This window comes from Physeter macrocephalus, chromosome 7 (genome assembly GCF_002837175.3).
Source record: "Physeter macrocephalus isolate SW-GA chromosome 7, ASM283717v5, whole genome shotgun sequence".
Taxonomy (NCBI): Eukaryota; Metazoa; Chordata; class Mammalia; order Artiodactyla; family Physeteridae; genus Physeter; species Physeter macrocephalus.
The window spans coordinates 96,915,410-96,932,668 of NC_041220.1; the positions used below are offsets into that span (position 1 = coordinate 96,915,410).

The window sequence follows — 17,259 nt, forward strand, 5'->3', positions numbered from 1 at the left end:
GAATTCTATCAAACATTTAGAGAAGAGCTAACACCTATCCTTCTCAAACTCTTCCAAGATATAGCAGAGGGAGGAACACTCAAAAACTCATTCTACAAGGCCACCATCACCCTGATACCAAAACCAGACAAAGATGTCACAACGAAAGACAACTACAGGCCAGTATCACTGATTAACAGTGATGCAAAAATCCTCAACAAAATACTAGCAAACAGAATCCAACAGCACATTAAAAGGATCATACACCATGATCAAGTGGGGTTTATCGCAGGAATGCAAGGATTCTTCAATATATGCAAATCAATCAATGTGATACACCATATTAACAAATTGAAGGAGAAAAACCATATGATCATCTCAATAGATGCAGAAAAAGCTTTCGACATATTCAACACCCATTTATGATAAAAACCCTCCAGAAAGTAGGCATAGAGGGAACTTATCTCAACATAATAAAGTTCATATATGACAAACCCACAGACAACATCGTTCTCAACAGTGAAAAACTGAAACCATTTCCTCTAAGATCAGGAACAAGACAAGGTTGTCCACTCTCACCACTATTGTTCAACATAGGTTTGGAAGTTTTAGCCACAGCAATCAGAGAAGAAAAAGAAATAAAAGGAATCCAAATCGGAAAAGAAGAAGTAAATCTGTCACTGTTTGCAGATGACATGATACTATACATAGAGAATCCTAAAGATGCTACCAGAAAACTACTAGAGCTCATCAATGAATTTGGTAAAGTAGCAGGATACAATATTAATGCACAGAAATCTCCTGCTTTTCTATATATTAATGATGAAAAATCTGAAAGAGAAATTAAGGGAACACTTCCATTTACCACTGCCACGAAAAGAATAAGATACCTAGGAATAAACCTACCTAAGGAGACAAAAGACCTGTATGCAGAAAACTATAAGACACTGATGAAAGAAGTTAAAGATGATACAAACAGATGGAGAGATATACCATGCTCTTGGAATGGAAGAATCAACATTGTGAAAATGACTCTACTATCCAAAGCAATTTACAGATTCAGTGCAATCCCTATCAAACTACCAATGGCATTTTTCAACAGAACTAGAACAAAAATTTCACAGGATGCATGGAAACACAAAAGACCTGAATAGCCAAAGCAATCTTGAGAAAGAAAAATGGAGCTAGAGGAATCAGGCTCCCTGACTTAAGGCTATACTACAAAGCTACAGTAATCAAGAGAGTATGGTACTGACACAAAAACAGAAATATAGATCAATGGACAGGATAGAAAGCCCAGAGATAAACCCACACAACTATGGTCACTTTATCCTTGATAAAGGAGGTAAGAATATACAATGGAGAAAGGACAGCCTGAAAAGGGAACCCTCTTGCACTGTTGGTGAGAATGTAAATTGATACAGGCACTATGGAGAACAGTATGGAGGTTCCTTAAAAAACTAAAAATAGAACTACCATATGACCCAGCAATCTCACTACTGGGCTTATACCCCGAGCAAACCATAATTCAAAAAAAGTCATGTGCCACAATGTTCATTGCAGCTCTATTTACAATAGCCAGGACATGGAAGCAACCTAAGGGTCCATCGACAGATGAATGGATAAAGAAGATGTGGCACATATATACAATGGAATATTATTCAGCCATAAAAAGAAACGAAATTGATTTGTAGTGAGGTGGATGGACATAGAGACTGTCATACAGAGTGAAGCAAGTCAGAAAGAGAAAAACAAATAGCGTATGCTAACACATATACATGGAATCTAAAAAAAAAAAAGGTTGTGAAGAACCTAGGGGCAGGACAGGAATAAAGACACAGATGTAGAGAATGGACTTGAGGACACGGGAAGGGGAAGCTGGGACAAAGTGAGAGAGTGGCATGGACATATATACACTACCAAATGTAAAACAGATAGCTAGTGAGAAGCAGCCACATAGCACAGGGAGATCAGCTCAGTGCTTTGTGACCACCTAGAGGGGTGGGATAGGGAGGCTGGGAGGGAGGGAGATGCAAGAGGGAGGAGATATGGGGATATATGTATATGTATAGCTGATTCACTTTGTTATAAAGCAGAAACTAACTCACCATTGTAAAGCAATTATACTCCAATAAAGATGTTTTAAAAAAATACATTAAAAAAAGAAAAAAAAGGAAATTTATCAGTGCAAATAAAAATGCAATAATATGCACCTGCCCTGATAATATTAATCCAGTACTGTTATTTTCATACAGGAGATATAAAACACTGCCACTTTTATGCTTAGGACAAGAAACCAAAAATGAAATCTTCATTATATCCTCCCTCATGTCCCTTCAGTTCAGTTTGTTAGCACATTAGCACAAGCAGAAGATGAGTGAGCTTTCTGTGTCTTCCTTGCCGAGAAGAAAATACTGCTGAAGCGGTCTCTACTTGCAATCTCACCTTTTGGGATACACATTAAAAAAATGTCATAATCCATGAAAGGTCTAGATTAAATGCAGATTCAGTTGAAGATACATTCCTTCGGACACACATATGTGTTCCATAAGTGGCTAAAAATGTAGATATTGTATCATCCTCAATAAAATTATGTTCCACTGATGCTACTTTTTGCACTGTTTGTGAGAGCTCACTAGACGGCCTTTTGGCAACTGTCCGATGAGTACACTCTGTCAGAGTGACACTTTTATATTTAAAATACAAATATTTTATAACATAAACATTAATTATATTTTTGCTTTCACCATCAATCTCTCTGCAGTCCTTTATCCTCACTGGAATTAGCAGTGATAATTCTAAGTGTATGTCTCACCACACATAATTTCTAGCAAGGTAATCTGAGGCAGCTGTATAGCATCCCTCCCCTGCCCCTACTCTTCTACCACTGCTCTAAGCTTCAAGGTACCTCCACCCAAAAAGCTGTATGACTTCTGCTAATATAAACTTCCTATAATCAAATTTTTCTACAGATTAGAGACCAAGAGTAAGCTGTTGGTCTACTTACAGAAACTCATATATGAAAGAAAATGTGAAGTAACATGGTTGCCATTAAAACTCTTCATACCTAAATATTCCCTTACCCTAGGAAATACATATTCATATAATGGTTTTGGAGTACAATCCAAAAAAGGACAGCGTTCTATACTGTTCAGTTTTCCTATTTACAAAAACCCTGAAATATGTTTGCATAGAGATTCCTGTTTCTTTTTCAACTATTTGGAAATAAATGACAGTTCTGGGGATCACTATTTTTTTTGTGTGGTACGCGGGCCTCTCACTGTTGTGGCCTCTCCCGTTGCGGAGCACAGGCTCCGGACGCGCAGGCCCAGCGGCCACGGCTCACGGGCCCAGCCGCTCCGCGGCATGTGGGATCCTCCCGGACCGGGGCACGAACCCGCGTCCCCTGCATCGGCAGGCGGACTCTCAACCACTGCGCCACCAGGGAAGCCCTGGCGATCACTATTAATGGGAAGGGTTGGTGTTTGCTCCCAGGGACACCTCAATCACTAGGGGAGGCCGTGCCTGTATCTCCTCTGCTTTTTCTTGGTACCAGAAAAACGAATGCAGTTGTTGTATCAAATTACAGTTGGGAAATTGCTGGGATTAATACTGAAGTGAGCCATGTAGAAATTTAATTTCTCACCCTCCTCCAATGTATTTATCAAATAAATTTAGCTATTCAGTACATTGGGGAAGTAAATGCAGCAGTTAATTAGAGCAGTATGTTAAATTAATGTCATACCCCACAATAAATGGCTTTGTGTTTGCTAAAATGATCACACTTAGAATCAGCACTAGGAAAGGAAATATCTAAATGGTAATGGATTCCTGAGCTAGGCTAGAAGAAAGAAGACTCTTAGAACAAAGGCATAGGGTGAAGCAGCTAAGAATGTAAGCCAGCAAAACAGCACGTCAGGCAATGCAAGGATTGTAAACATTCATCTGGCTACTTCCCAAGACCTTGAGGAAAACTGTGTTTTAGTCTATTTCTGTGCTTTCAACCTCAAAAGGCTGTCGTTTGAATGGAGGGGTTCAGGGTTGGCAGTTTCTAAGTTTATTCTGTGGAATGTAACATTTTTCAAAAATTATGTTTTATTATTTAGATGAGAAGCTCGAGATTGTTTTAGAAAAAAAAACTGGGTATGTTTTGAAGAATTATTTTAATAGAGTATGCAGATAATGAAACTGCCAGGCTGAAGTAGCCTCTGTCCAGTTTTTAGCACAGTCGAGATTTATTGAATAAATATCCAATGAACCATATTTGATTAATAAGCACTATCTAATTTCTCCACTTTTTTTCCAGGACCAAGTTTCAGTTTTAATATAGCACGTCTGCTCAACTATTTTCAGTATCTGCAATTTCTTATGGGTATGTGAAGGGAGATTGTTGCTCTCCCATACATATTCAGTTTAGCTACAAGAATCAAAATAACAAGCTTTCTCATGTGCACAGGCTTCTTCTGATAATTTCCTAAACCCACAAACTGTTCTTGTGGCATCAGGTTGAGGAATATATAAAATATTGAATTCTAATTTCTTCAGCTTGGTAAAGTTGACTACTATAGCTACCATTCTATTTGCTTCTCCTTTTTTTCAAATCCCTCTTTTAAAATCAATTTTTCAAAGATAATTTCTTATTTCTAACACCTGAGTTTGAGTGAAAGGTAATTCAAAAGATGTTTATGAATTATAGAAATTCCAAATAGCAGCATCGTCTGATATGTCCAAATGTCTTAAAATGGTATGATTCCTTTTCCTATTTTATTTAGATTATAATTCCACCTAACTAAATGTTCTTCTTATAATGTGATTTTTACATCCACTTGGTTTATCTAAATCCATTTATTTTTATATTCTAACCCCTTGGAACTATATCCTTTGTATCTGGTTCTTTTCTCTCATTCATCTTCCCACCAATATTTTGCTTCTCTTCTAAGTCCACCTTCTATCTTGTCTTTGCCTTCAATATGTGGTTCATTTTCCATCCGGGACAACTTCTCTGAGACCCTTTCTTGCAAAGTTCTTATTCAAGGGTAATCACATCTTTAATCTGTTTCTACAACAAGGAGATAATATCAGAGCCAAAGGGATATGCTAAAGTCAAAATAAAATGGTAGAAGGGTTATTAGCATAGTTCTCTAAGAGCAAACAAACACATAGAATCTTGCACACTTGACTGGTCCCAGATGAAAACAAGACGTCCAGGAACAAGAAATAGACAAGCTCTTATCATAATGTGTAGTAATCTTAGGAAGAGAATCAGAAGTCAACCAGGCCAAGTTAGTGCTCTAGATGTGTTAGTTAACTGTATGGAATTAGGAGAGTAATGGCAGTCATCTCAATGGGTTGCTTTAAGCTTTAAATGAGATGCTAATGAATTCTGAGCACAGAATATGGTGAGAACAAGCACAGAAGCCACAGAAAGTTCTGACACTCTTTAAAGCCTAGACATCCAAAGAAGGCAGGGGCTGGGAGGGACATAAGTGGTTTACTTAAAAGGAGAAAAGAGAGTAAGTCTTCCTCTGTATGTTTGTTCAAATTTTAGCACAAAGGCAAATTAGAGCTTGCTGTTTATTCATTCATTGCAAGTTCACTGAGTACCTTCGGTCTATGCCAGGAGCTTTTGAAATCTGGAAAAACTGTAGGGGCTATTATTAACTAAAACAAGGGACAGTGGAAATGGGCACCGAGAGATAATTTCCCATTGGGTAACGACACCTAGAGTTAATGATTTTGTGTTTTTAAGGACCAACTGTGATTTGTAAATCTGGCGTGGACAACCACGAGAAATAACAGCACACAATTAAGAAGGAGAGGTTCTTTTTGTTCTTGCATTGATGCTTGGCAAGGAACTACAACTTGCTTGCTGATACAACTTCACCAATCTTCAAACTTTCTTTCTTCCAAAAGCTGGTTCCAAGAAGTGTTAAATTATTGCCAACACATTAGCCCTCAGAAGATGTGTGCCATAGAGGAGAAAGATGCCACAGAGGAGAAAACAAATCTAGCTTCCTGAATACAAATGTTTACTAATGTCACTGAAATGAAGGCCAGTCTAGGCAATCTAGATTGATTTAAGATTAGGTCTTGACTTAAGAGAGCTCTCTAGCATCAGCTATATGGAGTGGAGCTGTGTTTAGCTTAATAATTCAAAGGGAAAACGAGCAGAAAGTTTGGTTAACAATTTGTCTTTGTCAGTTACTTTAACTTTGATGGAAGAACTGCTGGACCGCAAATCCATTAAAGCTTGTAGGCAGACTTGCTTACTTGACTCAAATCACTAGCTATGCACCTGACACTAATATTGCCACCCACTAAGAATTGTATCTCACTTTGACTTATGACTAAAAGCTCCAAACACAAATTTCTAACTATATCCCAGAGTCTGCCTTCTTTCTGGTGTCCCTTGGACACATGAGTCAAACAGTAGACCCCCTTAGTACTGCCCTGTATAAAGTCAGACGTAGATCAAAGATAACTCAGAAAAAACATAGGGGGATATTTGATATTGGGCATAACTAACTAGTAGTTCAGTAATAGAGACATCTATGGATAAATTACAGGACACAGTTGCAAGAGAATGTGGAAAATGGGAAGGCATATTTTGGAATATGTGTTTTAAGTTTCTGCAAGCCAGCAAGGGAGAGGAATTCACTAGGTGAATGGAAATATGAATCTGAAGTTCATAAGAAAAGTCATGGCTAGATACTTGAAGCCACAGGACCGAAATCAGTTAAATTAACAGGGCTAAGGAGAGAACCCCACATATGTCAATATTAAAGAGTGGGTAAGAAAGAGATGTCAGCAAAGGAATGAAGAGGCAATGGGAATGTACAAGAGGGAGCAGTGGCCACCACTGTCTAAGATGAAAAGAGGGCAAATAAAGAAGCTAAAAAGAAGCTATTGAAATGGGCAAGAGGGAAGTCACTGGTATCCCTATAGTTTCAGTGGAGGGGTAGAGATGGTCCCTAGATGATAGGGGGTTAAAATCCTACAAATTTGCATTTTATAAATGGTTAAACAAAAACATGAAGATGGGTATTACATGTCTGGGATTCCCTGGCTTGGCCATTTGCTACACACACATATGATCTTAAGCCAGTAAATAAACTTCTTGAAGCACACTTAAAAGAAAAAGAGCAATAATTACTTTATGGAATTATTGTATCAGAGATGATATAGATGTATGATATTTAAGAACCGAATACAAATCATTGATCCTCATCACCTATTAAAATAAATGTCTGTTAAAAATTTCCCAGTGTTTTAAGTTTTTTAAAAAGTATAACGAAACACAGCCGTTGTTTGTTTTTTAAAGATGGTGCTTTTGGCAAATACTATGTAGAAACCTGAATATTTTCTTTAGTCAGCGAGCAAATCATAATCCCCCAAAGCTAAGGTTATTTCAAATTTATAACTATGTTCTAGTGATACTAAATCTGAAAATGTAAAAAGGATTTGACCAAGTTTTAAATACTATTTCAAAACAGATCTAACTAGTAAATTTTTCATTACTTTAGGTTAAATTATTTAATCACCTTCATACTTTAATTAAATGATTAAGGACAATATTAACTAATAATTTTGAGGAAAAAAAAACCCAAAGACCTTGAACTTGTCAAGAACACCCCCCAAAAGGAAATGTTGATCTCACTGGGAAAAAAAAAAACTGACAATATTACAATGTTATTACTGAGAGATGTGGAATTTTTCCCAGAAATTCCAGAATCTAGAGGATTCTTCACCTATAAAAATAGCAGAAGAGATCAACCATGTGGTGGTGGAATGTTGATCATTCTGGGATATGAAAAGGTCCCGGGTTTCCCGACCCCTTAGCTGATCTTTATAGATAACTAATGAGGTATGTTGAGGGCCATATCCCTGCCTCTTCATTGGGTTCCTGCCTACCAGACACCTGACCACTGGGGCTGCTTTCCCTGATTCGTGCTCCATTCTCAGTTTCACTTGACTCACTATAAGAGTCTCCTGATGCCCTGATGGACCTGGTGGTATTGGTTACAATTCCACAATTGTTTGCTTTGGATATACATTATTAATATTGTATATATATTTCTATCACCAAACTTCCATATCGTTTTGCAATTATCCATTTAAATGTTATCTATCAGTAGAATATAAGCTCCATAAAAGCAGGGGTTTTTCTGTCCTATTTACGGAGCACAGGCTCCGGACGCGCAGGCTCAGCGGCCATGGCTCACGGGCCTAGCCGCTCCGCGGCATGTGGGATCCTCCCTGACCGGGGCACGAACCCGCGTCCCCTGCCTCGGCAGGCGGACTCTCAACCACTGCGCCACCAGGGAAGCCCTATTATTGTATTCTTAATACCTTGGAGCTGTGCCTGGTGCATAACAGGAACTCACATAATATTTGTTGAATGAAAGAGGCAATATACCACTTGTTTCCTTTAGACTGTTCACTCCTTAGCACATTTAAGTGTTTAATAAATGTCTGTAAAATTAAAAGTGAACAATTTAGTAGCCTGAATAGCTAAAGCTTCCTGAACCAAGAGCAATAAAGGGAATATTGGAAATTAACAATATTCTACATTCCATGCTGACGTTTTCAATGAAAATCTGGAGAGGGCAAAACCCTTCATTTTCTGCTTGAGCATTCTAATATCATGATATTTAAAAGATGAAGACAGGACATTTGGGTTATAACAACAAGTCATGACCATCTGCTTCCCATTCAGGAATGCCCTAATCTGGGTATTAACTAAATATGCTCTGATAATCTATTTCATTCAGTTCATTTATTTCTGTTGTGCACTGAAACTATGAGATTATACTACAAAGAAAATACTCTGAAAAATGTAAGATAAAAATTATATTGAAATAATTAATTACTCAAAATAATATTATTGTCTTTTCTAGCAGAGAAAATATTTAAGTTATATTTAAATATAGCTACATAAACATGTTTTCAAATAAAGAATATTCATCTTCCTGCTGTAATTTGAAATTACATATTTACAAACTTTAATATTAGGAGTATGTACTTACATGATTTTCATGAATAAATAAAACACATTAAAACTGGCACAAAAGTTAATTAAAATATAAAAACCTCAAATTATAAAATATTTAAAGAAGCATAATTTTACTGCTTTCAAGCTCATAAAGCATGTAAACTCAAAAACACAGTACTCAGTAGATTTCCCAGAGTTAATTATTTTAATGAATGGATTAGAATACTTTGCCTTTACCAATCCATTTATTATGAGTAAATATTTCTAGCAAAGAATACGAGAGTGGTTCACAATATTCTGACAAATATCGAGAAATGCTGGCAAATAACATTATGATTTTCAATGTTTGCTATCTCTCTAAAATTATGTTAAGTTATAGAAGAACTGAGTAAATCTTAGTTTGTTAAGTGCAATTACACTAAATTTGTTGAGTTCTGAATGTCTACACTTCTTGCCAACTGGCCTACACCTGTGCTGTCTGCTACGTAGTTTAGGATGTACCTTGAAATATGTGTGATTTGTTAATTTGATGAGTCAGTGAATATTAAATAAACTGTCACAGTTTCAGCATTTTCCTATATCACAGCTGGGCTCCTGCAGTTCCACCCACCTGTAGCTCAAGTCCTCACACTTGCCTGCTTATCCAAACAACTGGCTTAGACACTCTTGTAAGAAACCTTTCACAGCCACTCTCTGACAGGATTTCTTCATCTGAGCCCTGTAGCAACAGCACTATGCAATATGGTAGCCACTAGCTACATATGACTATTTAAGTTTAAATTTAAATACAATTTAAAAAATCATTTCCGCAGTTGCCTTAGCTACATTTCAACAACCACATGTGGCTAGAGGCTACCATATTGGATAGCACAGGTATGGAACATTTCTATCACTGCAGAAAGGTCTATCAGGCTACACTGATCCAGACCAAAGCATATTTCCATTCATGCTATATTAAGAACAAAAGATACTATTAATGAAGGAAAGGTCAAATCAATTAGACAAATCTTGAGTTAAACAGACATTTATGCATGTATGTATGTATGTTTGCATTCACTGGCCTTCAGGGAACATTTAACAAATTAATATGGGGACTTCCCTGGTAGCACAGTGGTTAAGAATCCACCTACCAATGCATGGGACATGGGTTCAAGTCCTGGTCCAAGGAGATCCCACATGCCGCAGAGCAACTAAGCCTGTGCGCCACAACTACTGAGCCTGCGCTCTAGAGCCCGCGAGGCACAACTACTGAAGCCTGTGCACCTAGAGCCCGTGCTCCACAACAAGAGAAGCCACCGCAGTGAGAAGCCCACACACCGCACCTAAGAGTAGCCCCCGCTCGCCGCAACTAGAGAAAAGCCCGCGCGCAGCAATGAAGACCCAACACAGCCCAAAATAAATAAATAAATAAATAAATATTTTAAAAATTAAAAAAAAAAAAAAAAAGGAAATAGCTTCACAGAACTCTAAGCTTTAAGAATTGAAGATAAACACCAGCATTTTTCAAAGTGTGGTGTGAGTATCCCTGGGTACAGAGAGTGTAACAGAATCAGTCTGCAGTTGCTCAGCTTGTCTATATACTCTTTCTAGAATCAATCTGCCCAATAATATGCCTACAAGTAAGTTTTTATGCCAGTTTCTCCTCCCCTCTCTCCCCTTTGACAATCATCTCCACCTTACAAAAATATGATATACTTCTCAGCCCACCAGAAATTTACCATGGGGCACTGCCCCAAGGAAGCATCTGAGGTTACAAAAGAATAATTTAAAACACTGGTTATTTGCAAAGGCTCTTGCAATCAATGCACATAATCCCAGAGAGGCATGTCCAATAAAATTTTAATTTCAATTTTGAATATAAATATTAGCATATTGATAAATAATTATGCTGTCGCAATCAGTGTTTCATTAAGCATTATTTTTTTTTTTTTTTTTTTTTTTTTGTGGTATGCGGGCCTCCCCCTGCTGTGGCCTCTCCCGTTGCGGAGCACAGGCTCCGGACGCACAGGCTCAGCGGCCATGGCCCATGGGCCCAGCCACTCCGCGGCACGTGGGATCCTCCCAGACCGGGGCGCGAACCCGGTTCCCCTGCATCGGCAGGCGGACGCGCAACCACTGCGCCACCAGGGAAGCCCCATTAAGCATTATTGACAACAATTAATTCTAATAAAAATTTAAAAACTCATAGATCTTTAGTGGTAGGAAATTTTAAATATTCCAATTATATACATATTTTTGGTAGTGAAGAATGATACAGTTCTCTGAGGTACTGGGAATAGAAATTCAAGGAGAAAAATCGAAGTTCGAGGAAAAAGAGCAACATAAAATATTGAGGATCTTGTTTTTGTTTCTTTTAAAATTGGCTGTGATATTTAGATTCCACCAAATACATTTAAAAGAATAATGGAAGAGTGTTGTTTTAAGATATCAATATTTACAATGCACTGTGAATTACACCTCCTGTAACCATTTATAACTACGAAAAAACATCAGATGACCACTTAAAAATGTTTGGAGGAGGGAATACAGTTTTTGAAAATTCCTTCTTCCACCAACAGAACATGGCATGCCATCCCACATCATATTTTTGCTGGTGTTTTGAAATGTTATAATAATAAAAATGGCAGCTAACCTATACTGAGAGCTTATTGTGTGTAAGGCAGTAAGCATGTTTTATATATATTAAATAAATGAATCCTTTTCCCCAAACTTTATTGAAAAATATTTGACAAATATAATTGTATGTACTTACAATGTATAACCTGATGATTTGATATACATATACACTGTGTAGTGATTAACAAGAGCAAGATAATATACATCCATCACCTCACATAGTTAACTTTTGTGTGTGGGGGGGGAGAATGCTTAAGATTTACTCTCAGAAACTTTTAAGTATCCAATACCATATTATTAACTATTGTCACCATGCTGTGCATTAGATCCTCAGAACTTATTGCCCTTATAACTGAAAGTTTGTACCCTTTCACCAACATCTCCCCATTTTCCCTCTCCCCTGGCCCCTGGAAACTACCCTTCTATTCTCTGTTTCTGTGAAAACGACATTTTCTTTTCTTTTTTTTTTTTAAGATTCCACTTATAATATCTCATCTAATCTTAAAAAAACCCTTTCTGGTATGTATTATCATCACCTCTGCCTACAGACGAGGAATCTGAGCCACAGGCTGGTTAAGCTAGTAAACTAAAGTTACATAGCTATTGAAAATTGAAGCTGGGATTTAGCCCAGGTGAAACCAGGCTGGTCTTCATTCTGTGATTCACTGCACACTATTACCTACTTAGATGTGTTTTCCCACCTACATGATCAAGTGTTGAAAACTTATCTTTTCAGGTAGGTCTGCAACGTTCTCTATGCTCCACAATACCCAAGGTTTAGTTTTACCCATAAAACAAGTATAATAAGCATTTGCTGCTTACACATTTAGAATTTTTAAGAATTTCTCACCTCCATCTAATAATTAAAAGTGGCCCTCATGAAACAACAAAAACTAAGGATTATAGTAACCTTCTACCCTATTTTTTTTTTTTTGCGGTACGCGGGCCTCTCACTGTTGTGGCCTCTCCCGTTGCGGAGCACAGGCTCCGGACGCGCAGGCTCAGCGGCCATGGCTCACGGGCCCAGCCGCTCCGCGGCATGTGGGATCCTCCCGGACCGGGGCACGAACCCGTGTCCCCTGTATCGGCAGGCGGACTCTCAACCACTGCGCCACCAGGGAAGCCCTACCCTATTTTTGGTAAGAAACTTAAATCCATATATTTGACTAGAAAAAGTGGGAAGGTATACAAAACAAGTTTAATAGTGATTATCTTTTGGTATTGTCATTAATTGTTAGATTTAGATCTTTAGTTTCTTATTGTTTACATTTTCCTATTCTTTAGCTATTCTATGTTGGGCATAGATTACTTTTGTAATAAGAGAAGAAAATATTTGTTACTAAGCCACTGTATAGAATTCACAAGTACATAAAACAAAGGGAAAAGAAAAGGATCCAAACAAGCAAGAAACAGCACCATCAACACAGGAAGAGTGAAGCACAGGAGGTGAGCCGGAAGGTCTGGCCTGAACACTGGGGAGGGCTCATTTCTCCTTACCTGGAATCAGGAAGCCACAGAGCCCTGGCAGCCCTAGGAGCAGGGTACACATTCAGACAAAGCAAAAGCAAAATATTTCACTTGTTAGAGGCTATGAGAGGAATTTCTAGAAATTGTGTACTCTTCATTTCTCCATACATTTTAAAGAAAACTTTGTCATTTCCAATGGATTATTTCTGCGATTTATTTCAAACTAAATTCTTTCCTTGGGCTCCTCATATAACTGCTCTGTCTTCTCCAAGTATGGGAAGAAACAGTAATTATTTATTGGAGTTTTTCAGCTCTACCCATGAAATCTAGCAGCCCATGGTTTTCTTTTTTCTTTTAAATTAATACGGTGAAGTTTTATTTACAGAAGTACAACTGGTTAAGAACTATACCTTGACATGTAAATTTTTTGGAGGGAGTTGTGAGTAATAGTTTATCTGCCATTTCTCCAGGACCAGCACAGCGAGCAATTCCTGGTTCTTTGTATTCCGACTTGACCCAGTCGGATAACCACTGCATGTTACAATCACAGTAAAGAGGGTTGGCTCCAATTGCTCTGTAAAACAACACAACAAAAGCACACACACACACACACACACACACACACACACACACACACAAATACAGAAGCACCGTTATTATTTCCTAAGGGACCATAATTTATGGTGATGCTCAGTAGAAAATCCCTATAGATTTATTGATAAAAATTTAGAAGAAAATGGAGGCACTGGGGAGTCCCCATTTTCCTGAATTATGTGCAACTGCGATTTAGTGAGTTGTCACCAGTGTTAGCACTTACCTGGCTTTACAAAGTCTCCTTGTATTTGCAGACAGGTTTATACTGGGTGCAAGCACACCCCAAATGCACATTAACACTTCCTTCATTCACCAATGATTTACTTAGAACCCAATCATTATGCCAGGTTCTGGGGACCCAAACATGAATAATACACTATTTTTAACCCCCAAAAACTCCTTCTGCAAAGGAGATTAACATAAACGCATACATACAAGTAATTTTCTTTAGAAGTGGTATAGCAGAAGAATTTACAAGATAACTATGAACAGAGGGTAACTCTTCTAGGAGACAGGTGGTTTAAGAAGTCTGAGCTTTTAGATATTTAGATTCAAGTATGTGGAAAAGGTTGGAAAGGATGTTTCAGGGTAAAGGACCAGTAAAACGCAAGAAGATAAGAAAGGGCATAAAATAATAAAGACGCATACAGCTAGTTCCCCAGAGCTGATTTGGAACTCCATTGGACGTTTGTCCCCTTAAAGTTTTTCATTTTAGAACTTTGGTTCCTACTCACTTAAGCAGTTGTAGTGACAGGAAAAGTAATCAAGATAATGCTTGATTATAAATGCTATTTATTGTATCATTATGATATACAGGAATTGTGCTAAGCCATTTATATGAATTACCTCATTTTATCCTAAATAGAAACTCTATGAGATCAACATTATTAACAACCCATTTTACAGACTAAAAAACTGAGGCCAGAGATGTTAACCAATGGATTCACAAATTTGCCAAGCTTGGGCACAAGTAGTGTGTGCATAAAGTAGCATTTAAAAGCTGATTAATTCTGATTCATAATTAACTTCAGATTAGTAATGTTTCTAGGTATACAGTCTAAGCAAAATTATTCTTTTATGAGGAGACTATCAAAATATACTTACAAAACTGTAATACTTTATATTGCAGCTGTTTTAATGCCAAACTCTAGCTAAGAATTGGAGTGAAGTAAATGTTATGCTCATATGTATGTCAGATTCAAACCTTTCTTTTAAATTAAAAATGAGGAAAATGATGTTTTTGAGTCATCTGATCTCATCTCTACTGACATTTGCTAAGTCCTTACTATGCCAGGAGAAACAGTCAAAAATGTGAATGGAGCATAGCTCTCTCTGGTCTGGGGTGTAAAACACAATTGCATAAAATGAAATATATGACAAATAGGATGCATGACAAAGAAGATTCAAATTGCTCTCCCTGTTGGGGAGGAGGGTCACATAAAGGACAATCCTACCTAGCTCAAGCAGCACCTTTCCCACGTAGCCTTTTCTGATTCATCACCCTAACACTAGCTGAACAGCCACTTCCTTCTCTAGGAGGCATTCCCTGCCGCAGTGCCGCAGTCCTGCACCCCTGAGCCAGGGGTCTCATTTACATGTGATCTCAGGCAAGTGACTTCCATGGAGTTTGTAGAGAAGTGACCCTGACGTCAACTTTGAGGTCGGAGCAGAGGCTCACACATGAAAAAATGGAGGTCTTGCCTCCAGGGACCTAGTAGTTTAATGTAATGGAAGGGATATTGACAGCAGCAGTCCCATTGACAAAAACCTCCACTGATAACACAGCCCCTTTAAGGGAAATTCAGATGTAGCATGATTGACTAATGGCTCCTATTCTCTGCCCATCCCCTTCTCTCAATTTTCTAAACTTCTTATCTTCTTGGGGTTTGGTAGGCTTTGAAGAGGAGGGCAAATCCAAGAAAAAATATGGCAAGTAACCTCTTCTGGAGAACCAAGGGCCAACTGATACTGATATTTAAGCTGAAGCAGATAACTGTCACCAGGTGATGCCAAACTCAGCCTGACCTAAGAAGGCTTTGGATTCTAGGGCTGTTCTCTGAACTTCCTTCCAATTTGCCAAGGTCTTAACACTACAGCTAAAAATAATGGAACAATGAAATTTAATCCAGTTGTGTTCTTTGGACCTCATTATTAAATTGTTTTATTATACTTCCAAGAAATATGGAGGTACAAACAGCCTGCTATGAGAGAGAATGCAAAGGAAAAAAATTTCAGCCAATATGAGGATTTGGCTGTTTCCCTCTCCCACACCATAATGTCTTAAACTTTGTCTAATTTATTTCTGCATGGTGCCATAGTCAGTGCTGAGTAATATTCGCTAAATAAATGAATCCAGTTTGAGCAAATCAGGATAGGCTTCCTTGAGGAGGTGATATTTGGGATATGACTTGGAAAAGCAGGGTTTGGGTAGACTGAACTGAAGGGCAGCTGATATTTAGAATCAGAGAACATTAAAGAAAAGGCATAGGCTAGGAAGTTGGGGAGCCATGTTTGTAAGAAGAGACATTTTTGAAAGCAAAGAGAGCTCAACTAATGGGGAGTTAGGGCCAAAAGGATAAATTAAGGCTATTTTGTAGAAGGTACCATATCTAGATTGAAAATCTTTACATCTTCTTTAAAGATGCAACCAATCACATTTTATGATGTGACAATAAAAATGGTGGCATTGGACCATTTGTTCCAAACTCACTTGCCAGGGAAAGTTTGACCCTAAATCCACATTAAAAATGAACTAGATACTCACAGGTGTGATAATGCAGAAAGATCGTTGAAAGCACCTTCAGGCACAACCGAAATGTCATTTCCATGTAAAGAACTAAAAGCAAGAAAAAGCAAAATTAAATTTCCTATTATTTCAGGGAGTTCAGAAAATTCCCCATGCATATATGAGACTTTAGTTTATAACAAGCTTTTAAAATTAGTGTAGAAAAGATGGTGCATTCAATAAATAGTCTTTACACAACTGGGTATCTATTTGGGGAAGCAAAAAGTTAGTTCCTTCTTCACATCATATGCATAAAGTAAATTCTAGATCGAAGAGTTAAATGTAAAAATAAAACTGAAAGTGTATTAAAATAAAATATAGATGAGCTCCTTTCTATAAATATGGGATATGGAAGGCTTTTTAAAGCACTAAATTCTAAAACTCAGAAATCATAATGGAAAAGAGTGATAAATTTTTGACAATGTAAAATATATCCATAATATAAAAGATTACAAAACAATAAGGTCCTACTGCATAGCACAGGGAACTATATTCAATATCTTGTAATAAACTATAAGGGAAAAGAGTCTGAAAAAGAATATATACATATATGTATATATGTGTGTGTGTGTACATATATATATACACACACACATATATAACCAAATCACTTTGCTGCAACCAGAAACTAACACAACATTGTAAATCAACTATATTTCAATTAAAAAAAAAAGATTACATATAAAAAACAGAATGGGAAATATCTGCAACATATGTAAGCTATAAGGATTAATTCCTTTGTAAAAAGACCTGCAGGGCTTCCCTGGTGGCGCAGTGGTTGAGAATCCGCCTGCCGATGCAGGGGACACGGGTTCATGCCCCGGTC

General features: G+C 37.6%; 1 protein-coding gene across 2 annotated transcripts in view; it reads right to left on the reverse strand.

The window, feature by feature from the left end:
* The window catches only part of SLIT2 (slit guidance ligand 2), a 402,412-nt gene that overhangs the window by 53,893 nt on the left and 331,260 nt on the right, over positions 1 to 17,259 (reverse strand). For both annotated transcript variants that reach the window (XM_024119498.3, XM_024119497.3), the window contains 2 exons: positions 16,413 to 16,484; positions 13,465 to 13,628 (listed from right to left, as the gene is read on the reverse strand). In XM_024119498.3, the coding sequence (XP_023975266.1) occupies positions 13,465 to 13,628; positions 16,413 to 16,484 (236 nt within the window). The remainder of the gene's footprint in view (positions 1 to 13,464; positions 13,629 to 16,412; positions 16,485 to 17,259) is intronic.